Consider the following 23,663-nt stretch of genomic DNA (forward strand, 5'->3'; position numbering starts at 1 on the left):
TACCCATGGCTGTTCCCTTTAATTGTTGGTATGTCTGGCCTTCAAAAGTGAAGAAGTTGTGGGTCAGGATGAAACCTCCAGAATGTTATCTAGTTGAGATAATATTTTTTTAAAAAAATGTTTGTTTCCTGTAACAAAGGAAAGCTCTTACTCCCCTTTCTGATGTTTATACGTACACTAAAGAAATGAACACAGTTTAGCTGTTGACATGTGTAATACTCTAAAAAGTGAACTAAAGATTTGGCAATAGCGGTAGCTAACATGTTCAGTTGAATTGGTACAGCTATGCTGTAGTTGAAAGTAGTGCATGTTATTACTCTAAGTTGTAAGCATGGAAAGTGGTCACAAAAAATGCCGTTCCTATTAGTGGAATTAAATTTATTGTTGAAAAAATGAGAAATCAGTGACAGTGCAGACAGAAAAGGTAACAAAATGGGCAAGCAATTTTAAAGTTGAGTAATCAGTGGTGTGTAAATTACAGCAGGAAGAACATGATTGGAGTCAAATGGAACTGAAGTATTTACTCCAAAGAAAAAGTAACAAAGAGTGCACAATAAATATGACATTGGCACTTTTGGTAAATGTGTTGTTAGGCAATATTTTCTGTGGTATTGTGAACAGTAAAAGGAAATACCAACTTTTCAAGAACTTAACAGCCTGTGTTACACAGAGCTTGACTTTGTGATTAGCAAAGAAACTCTGATAGGGGAGGGCAGCGGATAAGAGATGGGTATCGACAATCAGACTAAACATTGGTGTTGTTTGGGTGCCATCTATCTCACTGTAAAGCTTTTCATCCTGGTGGGCCTCCCTTCAGGATATATTGTTTTTGGAAACCTGAAATGATACATTTACTTACTATCAGTTAAAATTGCCTTACATTGATTAAAATGGGCACAATATTTGAAACAGTTTGATAGTAAAGTGTGTAAAGTGCCAAGCTATTATGCTGAATGACGTGGGTATGATCCCTGTGTGATGGAACTTTTTTATTCTTGGTCTACTTTTACTTTTGGTAACAGCTCGAAACCACCATTATGTTGGTTACAAAATAGACAACAGAGTGAGGAAAAGCAATTGATTTCATATTTAATATGTATCAGCCACATGCAAATTTATATATTATATTGAGATTTATTACTTTTACAGTGATGGCCGTTGTAGAAACTCTAGTAGCATAAATTATTCTTGTTCCATAAGCATTGTATGAAGGATACCTTGCCACAAAAGTCTTTCATTTTCAATAAAGTTAAGGGGGGAACTAAAACCAGTGCCATTTTAACGGATGGTAAGTAAATTCATCTCGTCTGCTTTTGGAGGATGATATCCCCTGTATAAAGACCTCCCAAGCTGAATGTCTTTAAAATGAGATAGCTGGGACCTTAAACTAAACCACCATTCAGTCTGTTCTTTAGTCCCCTTCCCCAGCCTCTGTCCTCCCCTTGTGAGAAAAACTGTTACATGAAATTTGTTTTCATAGGGTGCCAAAATAAATGAGTTACAATGTATGCATGAGGAAACAGTTTCGTAAAAGACAAACTACATTAGATTTTAAAGAAAGGGAAAAAGTGGCCAGTATGATTTATTTAGACAAAATTCAGTTTTATACATACTATGCTGTGAATAGATGATGGCACAGTGGTAGTGACAAAGAAAAATTGTCAAATAAAAGTGTCGGGCCACATTTCTACACAGTACATTGACATACAGACATCTAATCTGTAACAGTGCTCAACTTGTAAGAAGAGTACAGTTTTAGTCCTTCTATCTGTTTCTCTAGCCTTAGATGACAATGCTGCCACCATGGCCAGGCTTGCCAGGTAACAGTATTATCAGAATGTTGACAAAGGGATCTGATGTTGTTATGCCCACACCCAGGCATCATTGTTAGGTGCAGATTTTCACTGTATCCTCAATAGGTATGTACAATGAAAAAGACTGCATTGGTGTGCATGCACATGCATAAAATTGGACCCGTGTTTAATGTTGGCACACTATGACATTCATAATGTACATGATGCATTGTTCATATTTGATACATAATAAATCTAGTAGGTATTAGAACTGTTTTTTTTTTTACTTATGTTTCTAGCATCTCCCCGAGGGCGTGCTGGTGAGGTACAGGAAAGAAGAGTTAGTATGCGGTTACATAGAAGTGCCACCGGTGGAGCACCAAATGTTTCCACATCAGACCTGACAAATACACGCAATCCTGATGTGTCTAAGCAGACCAAGTGAGTACCATAATTGGTGCTGCATACAGCCACTAATGGCTTCAAATCGTTTGTTTCACGCTAATGTGGCTCTTGTGTGTGTTTGTTTTGGAAGCGCCAACGTGGCTCAGATGGCTCCACCAGTGCCAACGGGGCTGAGCCCCGGGGGAGGAGGGGCCGCAGGGGGGGGAGGAGGCTCTGCTCATAGAGGGAGCTTGTCCAAGGATAGCATCGTGCGACATACCAAGAAATGAAAGATTGGTGTTATTGATACTAAAACTGTGATCAAAAAGCCATTGTATTGAGTCAAACAGTTGTCTGCTCCCTCAATAAATGCTTTGATTATTCAGTATGACAGTCTGAACTGAAAGGTATGAATTCCTCTCATGGGGTTTGGGAGCATATGCTGGAGGCGGATGTGTTGGAAGTTGAGCCTGTGAGTACAAGCAGCTCTCAGTTGTGTTGCCTATGTGATGTCTGTGAAGTTTGATAACTATCATCTGGAGGAATATTACATCAATATGTGCACTGTGTTGGTAAAAAAACTGATTAAATCAACAGAATTATTAGTAAAAAGATTACTGGAAAAATACCCACTTTGGGTGAAGGTTGTCTACAAGAAATATGTTTAAAAAGACTTTAAAAAAAATTACCCACCTTGCATTTTATAAGAAACATGCCTTTGTAATTTTAAATGTGAATTTTGGCAAAATCAATTGTGTATTGCAATTTCTGCGAGAGAATGGAGCTGTTGTGTAAGGAGAATGAGTCTGCTGTCAGAACATATCTCTCTCTCTCTCTCTCTCTCTCTCTCTCTCTCTCTCTCTCTCTCTCTCTCATGAGCGATTATGTGCCTGCGTGTGTAAAGAGTGGTGTCTGTGTGTGTGTGTGTGTGTCCAAAGTTGTCTTATGTTTTGTTTCATACACACATGAAGCAGCTGATATCTCATACAGAAATGAAATATGGTTTAATGTTTTTATATAGAGATATTTTATTCTTTAATTAAACTAGTCATTCACTCCCTTCATGTTATTTGACTTCTGTGCAGCAGAGAGAAATTTAATGAGCCAGGCTGTCTGTGGTTTTCTGTGGCTGACATCTAAATAACAGAATTTTTGTAATGTGATTTCCACTAGTTCTTGTTGTTCAGAAGCACCAGAAAACAAAGAAACCATCTTTTTTCCAGTTACCTAGAGTCAGACACATGGACATAGCGATATTGAAATATAATTCCTAATTTTTATTTATATTCTAGAGATTGTGTCTTGTTTAATTGTTTATAAAAAATTTTGTATGTGATATATTTTAATTAATGTTCTACACAATTATTTTGTATTTTTGCATTGCAGAAGCAATGTTCATAACATTTCCTAGCACCAGTTCTGTGTTTTAAGTTACAGAGAAAATTTTGTATACTAGAATAGTTATCCGTGTATTTAATGATGTGAACCTTCCCCTTGCTCTTAGGTATTATTGCCTTTGCTACAAAAATTACAGTTCAATTGCCTGTAACAGATGGAATGTATTTATCCAAGCTATTTTCAGAATTGCTTATTATAAGGAACAATAACAATTTTGCACTAACTACATTGTAAGACTGATTCCTGATACAGTGGTGTTGTTGTAGAAATTTGGTTTTAATAATGGAAAATTGTTTGAATAGGTGTGTATATAAATTAAAATTTGTATGTATTGTGTGCTTTGTAAATTGTTCATGTTATATGTATTGCCTTCGAGAACATAGAAAATGCTAGCTATATCATTTAGACAGTGTGGTTGTTGGACGTTGAAAAATAATTCTGCAAAAAGAACTTCTTAGGTTATTCCCTTATTTACAAAATAAATTCGGCAACCAATCATTTAAAAACTGTTGTGAGAACAGTTTCAGATTTAAATGTCCCGTGTGTGTGTGTGTGTGTGTGTGTGTGTGTGTGTGTGTGTGTGTGCGTGCGCGCGCACATTTGTGCGCACTCTGTTATAATACATTTTCGGTGTGGCCTGCAGATATTTCTTTTTCCTCCAAATAGAAAAGGAGTACTAGAACTATGCACTAAAATTAATTTGGTTCCAAACTGGAGCCTGGTGATTCTGACTTGACATTTACACAATAACCTTTAGATTCTGACCAAAGACTTCATTCCTTAGAGAACAGAGAATTTAAAATACGGCACCCTTCATTTACATACATGTGTATTGTGTGGAGCCTGTGGTTTTGTAAAAATTTCATTATGTTTAACACTGTCAAAAATGGTAACTAGTCCCTCATATTTCATAAAGTGTATTGACTCATTCTGTGTATGGGAACAAGCTACTCTGGCTGTTTAATACTTCTGGTTTTTTTTGTGGAAGCTCGAGCCCTTGGAAGTGGAATGTGCTGTATTATCACCTGTATGCAAAGGTGTTCGCGACAGGGGCACTTGCACTCCCCCCTTCCCTCCTCGAATCTGGGATACAGAGTTTTTACTCATATATTGAGTGGATACCCAATTCTCTGGGATAGAATAAGGTTTGTGTATCACCTATAAAATTTGATTCTTATGGCATGATATCTCAAAACTGACCACCTCATTTATAAAAGAAATGCTGATTTTTAGAGTCTGCTTGTAAAAATTTCAGTGAATACCCATGTCTGTAAGTGACTGATACGGACATTTCATCACACATTAAGAGAGATGTTTATATTTAAGTTACACTGAAGCAAGCAATGAGTCAAAAATTGTGTATTTGCGTAGCTAAATCTGTGCAATTGCTTGTTAGTTTTCCAGTGTCAAAAGTTGTTACACTTCAGCATCTCATTACATTTTCATAAAGAAATAAGATTGAAATGCCTCATGCACTTCTGTTAGTTATAAAAGGAATTTAAATTTTCCTTCAATAGGACAGTATCTATTATGAAAGAGAAAATTTGGCAGAAAAGTGAGAACTTATGAGACAGGCAATAAACTACACAGACTGTTGAAGAAAGATCCCTCAGTCTTATTTGATGTTTCACTTTGCAGCTTTTTAAGAACTGCAGCATTTTCTTAGAATGTATTCTGCCTACCCAGTCATCACCATCAAAATCTCTTAAATGTATTCGGAGTTACAACTGCAGCAGAATCTTGCAACAGTTATAATTAAAATCACATTACTCTCTCTCATGACTAATTTCTTGGTCTATACTTCTTTACCATCGAAATTATTTCTCAGATTTTATCAGTATTTTATATCAGTATGGTGTTTATTGGTCTGTTTTCAGCTGCCATTTAAGAATAAATAAAATTCTTTCAGTCATCTTCACTGCAATACTTTCTTCTGCATATCTTTTACGATGCAGTGTTCTTGAAATCGTTGATAATTACATTAATATAATGAAATATCTGGTATGTTAACTTAATTTAACGTATTGAATATGTAATTTCTAATTACTTGTGACCTCCTCCTTCTATGCCAAAAAATAAAATGTTGGCTATTGATCTTTTTCCTGAAATTTTTGTAAGTTGTTGTAAACTGCTTATTTCTGTTATGTTGGTGGTAAAAATACTGAAATCCAGTTGATACTAGTGATGTCTATTGAGACAGCTGTTTGACTGCAATTTGACACAGATTATTTGTTCAGCACATAATTGTAGAAAAATATCTTTTTGCCCAATTAGATAATTCTGTGTACCTGCCACTGTTTACAACAGTGAATGGATCATGCAGCCCACATGTGGCATTTCATCACATGTACCATTTTTAAGAGAGTTATAGGTCTTTAAGCAAGAAATGATAGTGAACACACTCACAGCTAAACATATGGCTTTTTGACTTCGCTTTGAGATTTTTTTAAAGTCTACTAGTCAGTATAAAGTGCACTCACTTCAGTGAGAAATATCTCCAACTTATTGCTTTAAAATTATGATTTTCATAAATTGTGAGCAAACAATTTTCATCTTTCTGCAGACTCCACCTAAAATTCCCACTTAGTTATCAAATATTCATTTGCTCAAGTCATTAATATTCAAAACACCTAACTGATGATTAAACATAATGTTAAAGTGGATGTCTGTAATTGTCTGATTTTTTTGGGGTTTGGTAGCGTGTTTTTTGGGTGTCTAGTCAGATTTATATAAAGTTGAATCATCAGCTTGACTGGATACCCAAAAGTGTTTTGCCTGTTAACTCATATTGACATTCATTATTTAGATCAGGGGTAGTCAACTCTGTTTACCTACTGCCAACTTCTGTATCTCTATTGATTGTAAAATTTTCTAGCTGCCCACCACTTCGACAGTAATGTTGATTTATGTAATAGACAAGTAACGTTATTTTGTAAGATTTATAAAGCAGAGTTAAAGCATGTAACCTAATGAAAATGTTTTTAAAAATCATGCCACCCATCATGAAAGCTGTAACGCCCACTAGTGGATGGTAGAGACTAGGTTGACTACCACTGAGTTAGACAGTACTGTGCAAAGACTGTCACAGTAGAAGTAATCTATTATTATTTTCCTCTGTCCATGTAAGTAGTACTGTACAATAACTCCAATTCTGGACTGGTTTGCAACAAATGTTGTCAACAGTAGTTTTATTTGGATAATTTCATGTTAAAAAAAGGGTTTCAAAAATCATTGTATTAAAATGCATACATGGGAATTTCAGCACTGCTGTATCAGTGGTACGTTTTGTAGTAATATCACCTGATAAATACAGGCAGATGAATGTTAGGTAACAGTTTACAGTTCAATTTGAAATCAAAACTAGGTACAAACTTCATATTCTTCACATGTAAGATTAATTTTTTGGAAGTGGAAATTTGTCCTACTGAGGTCATGTTTAATGAGAATAAAAAATAATCTCCCATGCCATGGCTGTTAGCCATAAATTCAGTGCACGTTCTAAGGTATTCAGATTAGTGAATTAAAGATGACAACTCTTCAATGTAATCACTGGCCTTCATATATAAATGCCTTCATTGCAATAATGAGCTGCCTAAAAATTGGTGCATCAGTAGTATATATATCCCAGAGCATTAGTCACTGATTCATAGAATTTTAAAGTGACATGTAGCATCAAGAACATCACCAGATGTCTTACTCTGATTTCAACTAGAGGCTTTTGAAACCACAGCTAAACATTTTACTGTTTTTGCCACTTACGAGAAACTTGTTGTCAGTGATCAGTCTGGTCACAGTTTATTCAATCATCTTACAAACTGATGCTGAACATTAACTGGAAGTGCTGAGATGTTTGAGTGACACGGCCCCATAAAGAAGAAGAGAGATTTAATAGTTGCACCTGATTAATGTGGTTTGGAATGAGTTAAAGTACTGAATTTCCTCACACATAAAAGGAAATTGCCCTTGCCTATCAAAATGATTTTGATGAAAACATAAATACAATCTTAGGTTGGAATATAGTGACCCAACATGAATAAAATATCTGTGTGACTGCTGATTAACATAGTCAGTTTCAGGTACATATGTAGCTTAATGTGAGAATGTCAAGCAAATGTGTGAGAGTTTTATAATTTTTAAGTACAGTATTTAATTAACTGTTCTTCAGCTGAAAAAAGACAAACTTTTGCACTGACAACTGACTGTCAGACAAAAGACAAAGCTTTTGAGAAAATTGATTCATATGTTCTTAAGCATCTTCTTAACAAAAATATTACCCCAAATTTGCTGATGTTACTATCCTTTTCAGTTACTGGGCAAGGTAAGAGTAGCTTCTAAGCTGGACATCATTCTCAGCTAAAAACTTTTACTGCTACAGATGTCACCTCTGCATTCCATGCTGAGGGCAAATTTTGTTATGACTGTACTTTTCGCCAAATGCTGTGCCTGTGGTGAGAGATGACCTTCCAACCAGTATGAAATACTCATCAGATTTTGCAAGGACTATCAGGTGAAAAAAAATTGATTTTTGCACATCTTTCAGTCTGATATCTTCACTTGATAAAGATCTGTGTTGCTCTTCGTTATACGTCATGCTTACTGCAATGCATCAAATTAAGTAAAACATTGAATGACATTTTAAAGAGCTTGCAGAGGTAAAAACACATTGTGTATGGTTGACTTTACTCATACGGTTGCACTGAATGAAATGTAGACAAGATATTGAAATTCTGTGTAAAATTGAGAGCAGAATGATCTCACTTTGTTCTAGACTTATTAGGTTTTGTATCTGACAGACAGTCATGTGCCACACGCCCATTGACATCCTTCCGCACCATGAATCATGTTGTCATAATTCTCATACCTCGTAAATGAGACATGTATGTTGTATGTTAAATACATGCAACTTTTTTATTCACTGAGGAAGTAGCTCGTCCAGAGCACTGAGAAATTGGTGACTCGGGACGCATACAGATGTCCATAGCGCTGTAGGGAAACCAAGTGACACGTGTGTACATGTCCACAGCACCTCGATGAACAACGTAGCAGGACATGTAAGCATATCCACAACAGTGAAAGGGTCGAAAACCTTCATTTGTGCATGTGAGAGAGCATACTAAAAACTAAAGTTGTAAGATTTAAGGCTCACAAAAAGCCCTCTCCAGATACATAGGGAAATAAAACTGTTTCATTTTGTGTAGATGGGCTAGATATCTTGACAGGAAATCTGTTGAATAGTTAATTTAGTTTCTATATCATGGTTTGGGATTTTAATGGAAAACTCTATGAACATAGACTGAAATATAAGATAGAACTTTGATATCCAAGTACAATCATATGCAGTGCCTCTCAGGGCAGTTCTGATTATTCTTTCATGTTTTCGCATTTCAGTGAAATGTTATCACCTTTAAATGGCAGATGACTATAAGCGTGCGTGAGAGGGAGAGATTCAGTTATAAAGTTGCTCCATGTATGCATTTGCTGGGTCTTTCACTGATTGGTCTGTAAAATAATGACCATGTTTTAATATTATGAAAAGTATGGATTGCTACTCACATATGTCAAAGGCGCTGAGTTGCAGATAGGCACAATACAAGACCGTCAAACAAGTAAACTTGCGGCCAAAAAGACCTTCATGAGAATTGGACCTACCCATGCACGTACACGTGTGCATGCACAAACACAACTCACACACGCATGACCACAGTCATGCAAGGCTAGCCAGAGAGAGAGAGAGAGAGGGAGTGTGTGTGTGTGTTTGTGTTTGTGTGTGTGTGTGTGTGTGTGTGTGTGTGTGTGTGTGTGTGTGTGTGTTCCAAAGGAGACCTTTTTATCAGAAAGCTTACTTGTTTGACATTATTCTGTTGTGCCTGTCTTTCCTGACTCAACATCTCTGCTATATGGTAAGTAGCAATCTATTCTTTTCATAATATTGCCACTATTCCATCCTGGATTTTCATTGTGTGACCATGTTTTCATTTATATCTTATTGATTTAGAAATACATATAATTAATGGGAGACATTTTTACAATATGGAAGTGCATTTGCAAACTGGAAAATCACCCACCAGTTGGATAGAACATGACAACATAATCTTAATTGTTGTGCCCCATTTGCAGAAATATTTTAAGTAGTTTCTGCTAAGCTTATTTAAGTGGTAATTGAGATCTTGTAGTATTGTTCATTTGGGTATCTAAAATTTACACTAAAATACTTTTGAATCCAGGATGCACCATTTCTCAACAATCACATGCAGAAAATTGTTCTCAGTACCTCTGAAAAACCAATGGACCCGTTGCTATATAACTTGATGGGTAGCCTACAGTAAACCTTTGCACAAAATTGAAGGAGGGGGGAGGAAAAAAAAAAAAAACAAAGATTTCGTTTAGTCATCCTCTCCTTGTTGTTAAGCAAGAATCAATTGTGGCATTATTAGACTCACTGGTGGTATCTCAGTGTATTTTCCTGTAAACAAAGTATTTCCATTGTAAGTGGGTACTGTGGATGATTTTGGTATGTGCTTGTGCATGTTGTTAAGAGAGAGGAAGTGAAAAAGGATAAGTGTTAGAACTGGAACAAGGTAGTTTTTACTGAATATTGGCGTGGTTTCTGCCAACCTTAACATCCTCATTTAGATAGTGGTGCACCATCTAACAGTCGGGAATTTTGCTTGAGCAGATATCATTCTCCAGCCAGCCAAATTCTTGTGTGAATACCTTGTCTTGTGTAGGATTCAAATCGGCTAGCTGCTTTTAGGTTAATCGTGTCATACTACTGCACATTAATGACCTCAAGTGTTAATATTTTGTTAAGGGTCTTAGAATCCAATACAGATGACTGATAAATTTCCACTCAGCTTCACCATTTGGGCTTGTGATCAAAAACTATTATTTTATGCACAGTATACTGAAGATTGTAATTGGATTGCTAATGATGAAGTCTGAAATTGCGTTTTTAATGTATGTTACTGAGTAACTTTATGAGCTGATGAAACTCTCACTTTTCCTTCATGTGGCTGGTTTCAAGGTTAACAGAAATAGGTTTTATGGAAAGATTCGTCATTGGTAGTCATACTTGTCATGAGACTATTCATGTATGTTCACAAAACAAGACTGACTAATTCATTTTTCATGAATAAGAAAGACTTTTGTTGCATTGTGTATACAGTAGTTATTCTCCTACATTTTGTGTTAGAGCTAATTGTATTTTAGTGCAGGTTTGCTGTCATTTCTCTTTGTATGTTGCTGGCAAACAATCTCAAATTAGTAAATGTTCACCTAACAAAATTTACAAATTTTCTGTCCAGTAAAAGAGATACCCTAGAAATTATGTGAACTATGCATCTGCTGATATTTTCCTTTTCTTCATAATCATTACCAAAAAGAATGTGTCATTGGTACAAAAGTGAGTTGTAGACAGTTGTTACCAGCTAAATGGTATGTATAGATTGGCTAAAAGTTGTTTTACCTTAAGTAAAAGAAGGAAATGATAGTATTAAGTTCTTCATACTGTCGGTATCAGTAGAAAAAAGATACGTCTGGCAGTACAGAGTATTGTGTGAAAGGAAGGTGCAGTTATTCAGAAGTGTTTACATTTTTATTTTAAATGTACCAAAAATATCTTTATAAAGACAGGCATGAGGCACTTTCAGTAGAATACAGTCTTCAGTATTCCATTACAAGCAGTTTCATTCATATAACTGCAGTGTCTGTCGTCTGCCACAAATAACACAACCATTGTATCAGTATGTTGTATCCAGAAAATGGAAGTTATTTTGGTTGTAATAAATTACACTATCCTTTCAAATAAATGTTAAAAAAGGTCATGATTTTCGAAAGCCTCTTATAATTATACACTGTTTTAAAATAATTCTAAAAGGAAATGTATAAACTTTTCAGCTATACTTTAACTCTGAGTTTTAATTTTTTTCTTTTTTTTCCAATTTGTATGAGATATCACGCTGTTAAATTACATTAGATCGAAGATGTTAAGCTGTCCTGTAGTATCTGATGCTGCCTCATCTCTTAGAGTTTGGTGAAGAATAGGTATACTTCCTTGCGTGTAATATGTCTAAGATATCGATGTGCAACTGATGCTGCGTAAAAATAGGTTGTAATAGTGAACTGTTCAAATTATTATTTAATCATAACTGAATGCTCCAGTTTCTTGTAAAGTTTTTGCATTTCAATATGTGGCTGTGTTGTTTTTTCGCATTACTTATTCTTTAAATTCTCCCAGGAGCTGTTTTTCATCAATAAAACATGCAGAATCTTTTAGCAGATCATGTAAACCTTAAACTCCAGTAATACCTTCTTTCTTTTATGGCCTATAGGTACTGAAATTAAAATTAAATGAACAAAGGAGCCTTTACGCCCTCTGGCTTTTCTTCATTTGAAATCTGTATGGAATATTAGTCATTAATCTTCCACATTGCCATATTAGGTTTCTCGTGGAGGGTTGTGTTATACATTGTGTGTGTGTGTGTGTGTGTGTGTGTGTGTGTGTGTGTGTGTGTGTGTGTGATTTTGATGTGCTAAAATGACTGTTAAAACTTTTGTACATTTTTGAACATGAAATGATGCTAGAATGATTGTAAGTAAGGAAATGAATAGCTCATATGAATGAGTGTATATTTAAATTTTGTAATTTGTTTTTCCATTTGTTGATTAATGAATAATTTTTATATATATTCATAATCTATATAATATGGTACGAATTGTCTGTGTAAATAGATAAATAAACAAGGAATTTACAAGAATATAGCAGGAAGTCATTTTACCATCAACTGCTTGAGTGCCCCAACAAACAAAGTTTCTCTGTGCCACATTATATTGAAAATGGCTTTGCTCTTCACTCATTTGTGTATTCTTTCTTGATATAAGTATTTTACTGGTTTTGTGATAAACTTGTTACTTCAGTTGTGAATCCTGGAACCACATTTAATTAATACAAGGTGGAAATTCATAGTTAAAATTGCATATAAAAATAAAATTAAAACATCAATAAAGAAGAATATTAAAATTCAGTTCTTACTGAACATTCATTGATCAAAAAGGATGTTGTTATGTAAAGATTTATATCAGTTTACAAATACTTCATTACATATTGCAGGATAAACAGCGATTACAGCCTTCGGCATTAGAAATGAAAAGTAAAAAATAAGAAATTACCAAGTTTTATAAATGACAATTTCTATCACAACAGCAGCACTGATGTAGTGTTGGTAGATTTCTACAACTATATTGGAAACAATAATGTAAATTAGTTTGGTGTGTGCTACTCCTTGCAGTTGTGTCATCTGAATTAGAAAATATTTGTCACTGTAGATAGGAACTAAACAGACATTGAGCCATTTGTACCACAGATGTATGACGAGTTTTTTACCCAAATATGTCCAGAGTGCAGAATTTCAGCTGATGTTGGCTAAGTAAGACCTGTCAACTACCCTTAAAATGCACTTTGAAGCATGCCATATGCTGAGTACACACACACACACACACACACACACACACACACACACACACACACACTCTTTTCTGATAGCACATGGGCTGAATTGTAGATGATCTCCTGTCATTACCTTGACTCCTTACCTCATTTAAATGGTCCAGTTTACTTAGTTATTGTTTCCTGAGTCATTGGGCACTGTCTTTATGTTGTCTGCAACAGCATTTCGTTTCAACTTAAAATAGTGCACTAGCCCACTTTTGTGTCTGATACCCAAATATCCTATTAATAGATTTGGAAAGGGAGGTCCTGTTCCTACAAGCATCCTAGAATCTTAGTATTCTGGATTTGTTTTCCTGGGACTACATGTAGAAGCTGACGTGTGAAACTGCAACTGAAATTTATCTGAAATTTATAAGGAGCTTATGCCTTAGTACTGTAACTGCCAGTCTCAATTTTGCATTGGACACCGGGGATGTATATGTGTTACAGGAAAATTTTTTGCACTGTAATTATGCTGCAATTGGTAGTCCCCACATTAAACAATTGCACAGAACTGGGAGTTGTTTCTAGGAGGCATAAATTGTTTCATATAAATAAAAATGTACCTTATGAGCTACTGATTTCTTGTCTCGAAAGATTCAACTTTTTGTCTTTTACTATCTGTATAAGAAAGTGTAAGAAAAAAAGAGGTGATAATGAATAAGATTCATATGAAGACATGTTACAAAATTCAGTGTATTTCATAACAAATTTGTGGCAATATTTCTAAGCTGTTTTCAAAAATCTGAACAGAGATTCAGTTTAAATAAAAGTAAAGTGCGGATAACTAAAGTGTCAGGAAACTATTGCACAATGTAAAGAATATTATACAAAAGTTACTCCAGTGGAATTTGCTCAACAAAGTTTTGCATCATATGTATATCTGTGAATGTGGTGTTGTCTTAGGTTCAAGGGGAGCAGTAAATGAAAGAATTAGCCTTGTGAAACTAATAAATAATGATAATATAATAATAATAATAGGTAGGTTCATAAGTTCTTAGCGTTTTTCTGTAAGTTTAATAAAACTTACAACTGAGACTTTAATCATCAATAATATATTTTCCTTCACAATTTACAACAGTCTGCAAACACGGGGGAGGGGTGGGGGGGTAACCTCTCAATTCCTGACAGTAGAAATCTTGTGGTTTTGAGGAGACAGTGGACTTTCATGCGGAAAGGAAGTTCCTTAAAGGTTGTTTGATAGAGAGTAGAAAAGATGATAATCTGGGGTGCAAGATCAGGCGAATGAGGTGAATGTGGAATGACTTCTCAATCCAACTCCTGTATAGTGTTTTTTGTCAGTCTAGCGGAATGTGGGCAGGCATTATTGTGGAGTAGCATAACTTCGAGCAGTCTTGCTAGTGGTGGTTCTTGAATTGCATGTGCAATTTGTTGTTGACAATAAATGTCAGCAGTGATGGTTACACATCGGGGCAGCAGTTCACAGTACACCGCATCGTTGCTGTTCCACCAGATGCATAACATTATCATTTTTGGATTCACACAGGTCTTTGGACCGGGGAATTGCTACTTTGTTTGAGGTCAACCATTCCGTTCTTTTTCTTATGTTGTCACCAGTAATGGTACGGGATTGGAATGGTCAGTGTTCTTCATGAGCCAACTGATGAAGAGCAAGTAGAGATGCACATATCGCCACCTGGTGATTTTTGTGATTTTGGCTTAGAGCATGCAGCACCTGTTTACCCAATTTTTGAACCTTCCCCATTGCATGCAAATGTCGCACAATGCTGAAATGATCGCTGTTCATTACATTTGCCAGTTCTCAAGTACACTGATGTGGATCATTGTGGATTAATGTGTTTAAATGATCTTCATCAAATCCTGAAGGTCTTCCTGTATGTTGACGGTCACAAATATCAAAAGGATTCTTCTTAAAATGAGAAAACCATTTTCTTGTTGTGTTCTGTCCAGTGGCACTATCCTGAAACACGGCGGGAATGTTTGTGTGTGCCTCCACTGCTATCACCCCTCTACTGAACAGAAACATAAGAATACATCAGAAAGGTTCTGACTTCTCCACTTTGCACACCATTTTCTAGCATCCACAGCTCCTCTCTCTCTCTCTCTCTCTCTCTCTCTCTCTCTCTCTCTCTCTCTCTCTCTCTCTCTCTCTCCAGATGACAATATGGAAACTCAAATAGCCACAGTGAACTACAAATAAAAAAAACTGCAATCGATAAATAGGCCCATACCAACATACAATACAAAAACACTACCAACTTATACTTCAACCTAATAATAATAACACTGTGAAATGAAACAAAACAGTAGCTTAAAGAAAGGCAGTTGCGAAGATAAAAATCTGCTATTCCATAACGTTCATTATTGTGTTGTTCCAACCCGTGTATTGTAACATTCTGGGATCCCTGCTTGACAAACTGTCCTCAAATTGATCAGAACATTACTGCTCAGTGGTGACTGAAGAAAAGCTCAAAAGCCAAGATCAGTAAAAAATCATTTTATTGGATGACAGGTTTCGACAGAGCTATGCTGTCGTAGTCGGATCTTGTGCTTTTGAATTTTTACGACATCTTATCCATCACAGTTACACATCACTGCACACCGCATATGTGGCCCCCATTAACATGAAGATCGCTACACATCAGCATGTTAGATGTAGTGATCTTGGTAGTTGGGTGTACATATGCAATATGAAGTGTCTTGTAAAAGTGATGCATATGTTGTAAAAATTCAAAAACAAAAGATCTGATGATTACAGCATAGCTCTGTCGAAACTGCTCCAATAAACAGCTTTTTTAATGACCTTGGCTTTTCTTCGATTACCGTACATTGTAGATCGTCCCCCTGGCTGACAATGTCAGGAATAAATAAATTACTGCTCAAGTCTGACCGACTGTTACATTCGCCCTCCTGAGATCATCCAGTGTGAGAGGAGGATTCCTGTGTCAAAGCTCTGCGAGTTTCAGCTGGTCCCCAGCATGCTCAATCACGTTCCTGTCAGCAGTTATTGCAGGCCATTCGAATTTGGTTGGTTTCTCCCTCTCATATGGATGTGTTCACCAGGTGGACACAGTCTGAATGTGCATTATCATCTTGAAAGATTGAACCATCATCCAAATCGCAGAAGCTGAACAGTAGTTTGGAGCAGCTAGTACCGATACTGCACAGCCCTCAATTTATGTTTGTTAGCAATGAGAGGTGTCACATCTGTACATTTTACCAACCTAAGTCATGATTGACCCACCTCTCTGGTGAACCTCTGGGGCTGCAGCCTGAATTGTGCTCTGACACAACAACATACCACTGTGAAGGTCATGGCAAAGTGTGTTACCCATTGCACCAGTTAGTAAAGCAGCTTCCTATACCACTCACATATTTAGTGTGGGAAGAATGATTTCTTAAGCACCCCTAATCACACTGCACACTGCCTCAGTGATGTGTATGGGAGTGATTTTTAGAGGGTCATGTATTTCTCACAGAAGCTGGATCTCCAAACTTTCTGATTTCTGATTAGATTTTCACTGCAGACTTTGTGCCAGTCTTTATGTGCCTGCCAGTTCATTTTTTCCAGAATTTCCATGACACTTTCCCATGGGTTAGAGAAACCAGTGACCATTTGTGCTGCTCTTCTTTGTATGCATTCAGTAACTTCTGAGAGTCCCATTTGGCATGGGTCCCATAGGCTTGAGAAATATTCTTGAATGGATTATGAGAGTGTATCACAAGCAATCTTCTTTGTAGACAGTTTCCATTTTCGTGATATCCCACCAATGAACTGAAAACCCTATGTAATTCAATTTCATATCCTTACAAACTGTCATTGATAATGTAGTCAAAGGGCACTATATTTTTAATTAACTAAATAATTTTACGTTTCTAAACATTTACACCAAGTTGCCAGTCATTGCACCAATTTGAAAACTTATCAATATCTGATTGATGATTTATGCTGGTTTTTCCAAGTAATAATTAATTACAGGTAACTGCACCATCTGTAAGAAGTCTGAAGTTGCCACCAGTCTCCTCTTCCTGGTCATTAATAAAAAACATTAACATTGAGTGGCCCAGTACTCTTACCTGGAGCACATCAAAAGTTATTTACGTGTTTATTGACAGCTGTCAATCCAGGATAACATCCTGCATCCTCTCTACTGTGAAATCCCTAACCCAATCACAAATTTAATGTGATTCTCCTTACAACCATACTTTCAGTGATAAATGTTGGTGTAGTGCAGAGTCAAATGATTTTCAGAAGTCGATAAATACTGCATCTGCCTGATGCCCTCGACCCTTGGCTTTCAGGATGCTTTGTGCGAAAAACACAGGTTGGGTTTAACATGACCAATGTTTTTGCAGACCATGCTAGTCAGTATGGAGGATGTTATTCTGTTCAAAATACCTCATTACATTTGAACTTCAAATATATCATAAGATTGTACAACAGATGGAATCGAGGAGATTATATGGTAGTTTTGTGGATCATTTCTGCTACCTTTCTTATATACAAGTGTAACCTATATTTTCTTCCAAATATTGGACACAGTCCTTGTGTGTGGGACAAAACTTTTTTGGGGAGTTTATTAAGGAAAGTTTCTGCAAGGTATAGAATTACACACATTATGACAGAAATTTGATGAAGTTGACAGGGAAATTAAATCCGTGTGGAATATTGTGAAATGAAATGAGACACTCGGCAGTTAGTCTACTGCGCAACATGATAGCACAAACAGAAAAATTATATCATGATTGATTTTAGGCATTTTTAAATTGTAGGTACTTTATTTAGTACAGGTTGTAGTACTTGTGTTGAAGATTTATCTCTATAAATTTCATTAACAGTAGAAAGCCATATATTATTTCTATACTGTGCTGGTCACATGACTAAATATAATTTTGTTAGAACATTTGTAACTTAAACTCTTTCAAATAAGAAATAGTACATCCAAATTCTGTTGGAATTAAATACTGATCAGAATGTGTTGTTCTGCTATTTCTGATAGTTATCCATCGTAGAAAGTAAGAAGTCAGCCACTTGCTGACATGATCTTCAGAAGTGTGCTTTTGTTTACATAGTCTCTGTATTTAAAGTTCAATTTAAGTTTTGTAAATTTCTTACCATCAGTATTTCTGAATATAAGCAGCAATCAATTGTAACGAGACATGGGAAAAAATAAGTAAACTGTTTATTATTTCAAAAGCAGTTACCATAACTGTTAATACATTCATCCCACTGAGAGATAATGTAGTGTTGCACGTCATTTAGGTGAATGCCATTTCCAACTCCCTATTTATGACAAGGAAAGATAATCGTGACAAAATAGTAAAGTACTGTTAGGTAGGAAATATTCGCGTAACACACAGTGTGCATGGTCATTTTGTTTTATCTTTGCGCAGAGTCGAATGGAGAGGTGCACGGTTCGAGTAATCGACAAGGTGTGATGGTATCTGTCCTATGTCAAGTTCTACCAAGGATACTGCTTTCAAATGTATGTTGTGCACTTTGAATGGTCCCCTGTAATGAGGGAAAAATTTATTTGTCTCCTCCTTTTGTGACTATAATCGTTAGTCAATCTATTCGTCTGTCAATACTCTATAGGGATGATACCTCACTATCCCTGATAGATTTCCCCTAAGACTCCATGGAGATCACAGATGAGGAAAGTTGATGACATGCCAACATGCATTACAGAAAAGAGATTGTATGCTAAAGAGTCAACAAGCTAACAAATTGGTATGGTAACTTATCTTCAACAAGAAGTATGTTATGCAGGATAGGAGTTAGAATGTAATATGTGTTGTGTGACTAGGGCCTCCCGTCGGGTAGACAGTTCGCCAGGTGCAAGTCTTTAGATTTGATGCCACTTTGGTGACTTGCGCATCGATGGGGATGAAATGATGATGATTAGGACAACACAACACCCAGTACCTGAGCCGAGAAATTCTCCGACCCAACCGGGAATCGAACCTGGGCCCTTAGGATTGACATTCTGTTGCGCTGACCACTCAGCACTCAGCTACCGGGGACGGACAGAACATAATGTATGTTCATAATGAAGGATTTTATAAAACAGTCGATGAGATGCTAACGTTCTCTTAGTATGTTAAAAAGAAGCACATTGTATACACTCAAGCAGTCAGGTGTTTTCTAAATCAGGTAGATGTAAGAGAGTGAAAGATAAGTAAGTATTTATCAATAAGCAGAAGTAGATTACATAGTGATGAGAACTGTGTGTACATGGTATTGTTATATACGTTATAAACTAGAGTAACAAGTAAAAAAATAGGAGTTAACATTCAGAGGTAGAGAGTAATCGGGTAAAGTAAGTGTAACGTGATTGTGGAGAAACTTCTCATTTAAAGTGAATAACGATTGTAGAAAAGGGCTAGTAGCTGTGTTTACTAATGAAGTTAAGGTGGGACATACCCAAAAATTGCAAATCGGTGTAGGAGAAAAAAAGGAAAGGTGGATACTTCTGCCTTGGTCAGGTGAATTGATGGAAGGAACAACGTTTACCAATTTATGTAGATAAGAGAAGTGTAGTGGCAGGCAAACCGATGGGAGGGATGGTCTATCTTGTTCAGGTGAATCCTGTGGTGAATGCCCTCATGGTCTTGGCATTCTTTTGCTGAGTACAGACTTGGTGACCCTGGGGTTCCTGAGCTGGGGGACTGGTAAGTGCCACCAGTCCCGTCACCATAAGCTTTGGGCAAGCTACAGCAAACTCAGTATGGCGTGGCTGTGGAACATTGTGTGACAGGGAAAGGGGATCTTGGCTTCACTGCTCAGATCACGAGGATGGTAAAAACTTCTATTAAAAAACCGTCAATCTCAAAATGTTCTGCCAGCTGATAAGTTGCATGGCTGTTGAGGTGAAACAGTCATTAGCGGACAGTTTCTGGGAAACCTGCTGTGCCTCAGTAGTGTAAGACTTGCCTAGGCACGTTGGGATCTGTCTAGGTGGACTTTTATTCCCTAGCTGCTTGGGGAACCGAGATGGATCCTTCGAAGTTTTCTCTTCCACCTCCCAGTGGAATGTGTGGGCCACTGGTACAGTATCAACACCCAATCAAATGAGAGGGCTCATTTATCCAGTCCACCTGATTGTGGACATATTCAGAGTGGTGGTATTTATAGCAACAGAAGACATGCTGCTGGCCAGAATTTGTTTTTCATAGTCATGCGGAAAGAGTGTCGTTTTGGAAAGGTATCACCCTTCTGTATCCAAAAGGGCTTAGAGGGAATCTGTGGCTCTTTAAAATCAGCCAACTTGACAAAATGGAACATTGGTAGAGGAAGCTTCTAATTCCCAGCAAGGAGTTAATCTACAAAAAGCTAGATATATTGGGGAGTATGCAATACAGACAGACCTGCACAACACCTTTAACTATGGCAAATGTGTTGTGGCTTCCAAGGATCTCATTGACATTCTCAGAGAAGAATTGAAAAATGAGTGGGCCCAAGAAGGTATTGTTGAGTATAAAATATAATGAAAAGAGCGGATGGCAATCTAGTGAAATCAGACTCTTCAATACTTAGTTCAAGAGCACAAAACTTCCAAAGCATGTCAAGGTATATTTCCTTCGCCTCAGTTTGTGGCCTTATTTCCTGAATCCAGTGTGCTGTTTAAGAACCAGCAATTTGGGCACACTACTGTCGAATATAAGGAAAAAGCCACTTGTGACAAATGTGGGAATGCCACCCATGAAGGAGTTGTTCATCTCCAGTGAAGTGTGTCAACCGGTCTGAGGATCACTCTGTCTAGAGTAGGGACTGCAGTGTCTTTCTCGAAGAAGGAAAGGTAGACGAAATAAAGACCACTGAATGTATCTCTTACGGAGAGGCCAAAATGATCTATAAGGCCACAGAGGCCTTGACGTTCACTACCTCCTTTGCACCTGTTCTTCAAAAAGCCATTCCCTAAAACCGATGCTGCTACGGAAATGGAGGTTGTCAGTGCCAGCACTAGTACCTGTGTCTGCCAGTGCATTTGTTCTGCTGTAGTTATTTCGCAGCACATACCTCCACCCAGGACTTCAGACAAGGCTGTGGTTGCCGCTGTTGCAGAGCTCCCTGCCCCTCCAAAGGTTCAGCCTATGGTTGCGGCCCCAAAGCCCATTCAGAACAAGAAATCCAAAACAAAATGTTGACCACTGACAGAGCCAGGAAGTCAGCTGTCCGACAGTGTCGAACTTATCCTCTCTGACATATCTCTTGATTCTATATCAGAGCTAATGGACCTTGATGTTTGACAGCGGCAATTGTCTTGCCCCAAAGCCAAGCCGCCTCATATGGTAGGCTATCCTCCCAGGTGGAAAGATGTTGAGAGGGCAACCCTTGTGATAAATGGCTCCCATCTTCCAATGGAATGTTAATGGGTTCAGGATACGTGTGGAGGAACTGAAAGCCCCAGAATAGGAATGCCCAGTAGGCATATGTTTGCAGGAAACATTTTAAAGCATCTGATGGGCCTGTATTACGGGGCTGTACACACTATTGCAAGTATGACGGGACAAGGGACAGGTTGCTGTGTTTGTAAAAGATGCAGACCACTCCTCTGCTCTCCACCAGGTTACTGACCTGCTAGCAGTTGCTGTTGAAATTCGCACATGTCAAAGGATCACAGTTTGCACACTGTATTGACCTCCATCTGATGCAGTAGACTCCGAGGCTCTTACAGATCTTATGGAACAACTCCCCCACTCATTTCGCCTCCTGGGAGACTTCAATGTTCATGTCTTGTGATGATCAACCTCCACTTGCCATCTGGGTGGGGTTCTAGAGAGCCTTGTGATGTCTCATCGTAATCACTGGTTTCTGTGCTGCGACTGGGTCATTCTCAGCCATTGACATCTCTATCTGCTCTCCAGCCCTCGTAGACTCTGTTTAGTGGGAAGTCATTGATAACCTTCATTCTAGTGACCACTTCCCACTCAGCATTCACCTACTGGATGGAACATTACCTAAAGAAAAGCCACCAAAATGGATGGTCAGTAGGGCTAACTGGATGCTGTTCGTCTAGCTGGCTGTATTTGAACACCACAACATTGTCCAGGAACGGGAGGACAACATTACACAAGTTATCCATCATGCCACTAACCTGTCCATTCCAAAGTCCTCAGGTCGTCTTAGGAGGCAGCCTGTAATTTGGTGGACTTGTGAGTGCCACTCAGCTATCTGGGCCAGGCGTGTGGCTCTTCAGTGATTTAAGTGCCGCCCGACAGAAGAGAACCTCACAGCATTTCATGTTGCAAGAGTCAAGGCTCGATGTGTAATTAAATAGAGATCAAGAAAATGTGGCAAGCATTCTGGGACTCCATCTACCATTCCACTTGTTCTACGAAAGTACAGAGCCATCTGGGGGATTTCCGGTTAACATAGCTGTTTACCAATAGCAGCAGTGCTGAAACGGGTGTCTCCAAACAATGCCCAGATGATGGCGGAGCATTTTGCAAAGACTGCTGCTAATTCCGATCAGGATCCAGCATTTTGCCACTACCTTATGTCTGTCAGGAGATGCAACTTGTACTAGAGATCCCATAATTCTGAGTCTTACAATTGCACTTTCTCCATGTGGGAGATGGAATTAGCACTATCTGGTACTGGTGACACTTCAACCAGTCATGACCAAATCACGTACTGCATGCTTTGACATTTACCAGCGACATCAAAGGAAACTCTCCTTGATTGTTTTAATCTTATATGGCAGACAGGGAACTACTCCGAATCATGGAAGGAGGCAGTTCTGATATCTCTCCTCAAACCAGGAAAGGACTGCACATGTCCCAGTAATTATTGGAGTGTCATCTTAACGAGCTGTGTAGGAAATACCCTGGAGTGTGTGGTTAACCTCACTTTGTGTGGTTGTTAGAGACCAGGCAACTCCTTTGCTGTTCTCTTGCGGATTCTGGAAATTTTGGCCCACTGTCAACAACCTGACCCTACTAGAGGCAGCTGTTCAGCAGGCTTTCCTACCTAAACAGCACTGTTTCGGTATATTCTTCGATATCAGTAAGGCTTTCAGCTGAAGCTGAAAGCAAGGGGAAACTACAGCCGTAACTTTTCCCGAGGGCATGCAGCTTTACTGTATGATTAAATGATGATGGCGTCCTCTTGGGTAAAATATTCCCGAGGTAAAATAGTCTCCCATCCGGATCTCCGGGCAGGGACTACTCAGGAGGACGTCATTATCAGGAGAGAGGAAACTGCCATTCTACGGATCGGAGCATGGAATGTCAGATCCCTTAATCAGGCAGGTAGGTTAGAAAATTTAAAAAGGGAAATGGACAGGTTAAAGTTAGATATAGTGGGAATTAGTGAAGTTCGGTGGCAGGAGGAACAAGACTTTTGGTCAGGTGAATACAAGGTTATAAATACAAAATCAAATAGGGGTAATGCAGGAGTAGGTTTAATAATGAATAACAAAATAGGAGTGCGGGTAAGCTACTACAAACAGTATAGTGAACGCATTATTGTGGCCAAGATAGACACAAAGCCCACACCTACTACAGTAGTGCAGGTTTATATGCCAACTAGCTCTGCAGATGATGAAGAAATTGATAAAATGTATGATGAGATAAAAGAACTTATTCAAGTAGTGAAGGGAGACGAAAATTTAATA

The 23,663-nt window shown here is 37.7% G+C and overlaps 1 protein-coding gene across 2 annotated transcripts in view; it reads left to right on the forward strand.

Moving 5' to 3' along the window:
* The window catches only part of LOC124777356 (casein kinase I), a 113,584-nt gene extending 104,170 nt beyond the window's left edge, over window positions 1-9,414 (forward strand). Inside the window, exons 9-10 of one of the 2 annotated variants that reach the window (XM_047252731.1) lie at window positions 2,093-2,234; window positions 2,325-9,414. In XM_047252731.1, coding sequence (XP_047108687.1) covers window positions 2,093-2,234; window positions 2,325-2,421 — 239 coding nt within the window. In that variant the 3' untranslated portion in view covers window positions 2,422-9,414. The remainder of the gene's footprint in view (window positions 1-2,092; window positions 2,235-2,324) is intronic. The other variant, XM_047252730.1, reaches the window with a different exon arrangement.
* Window positions 9,415-23,663: the final 14,249 nt, after the last annotated feature.

Source organism: Schistocerca piceifrons, chromosome 2 (genome assembly GCF_021461385.2).
Source record: "Schistocerca piceifrons isolate TAMUIC-IGC-003096 chromosome 2, iqSchPice1.1, whole genome shotgun sequence".
Lineage (NCBI taxonomy): Eukaryota > Metazoa > Arthropoda > Insecta > Orthoptera > Acrididae > Schistocerca > Schistocerca piceifrons.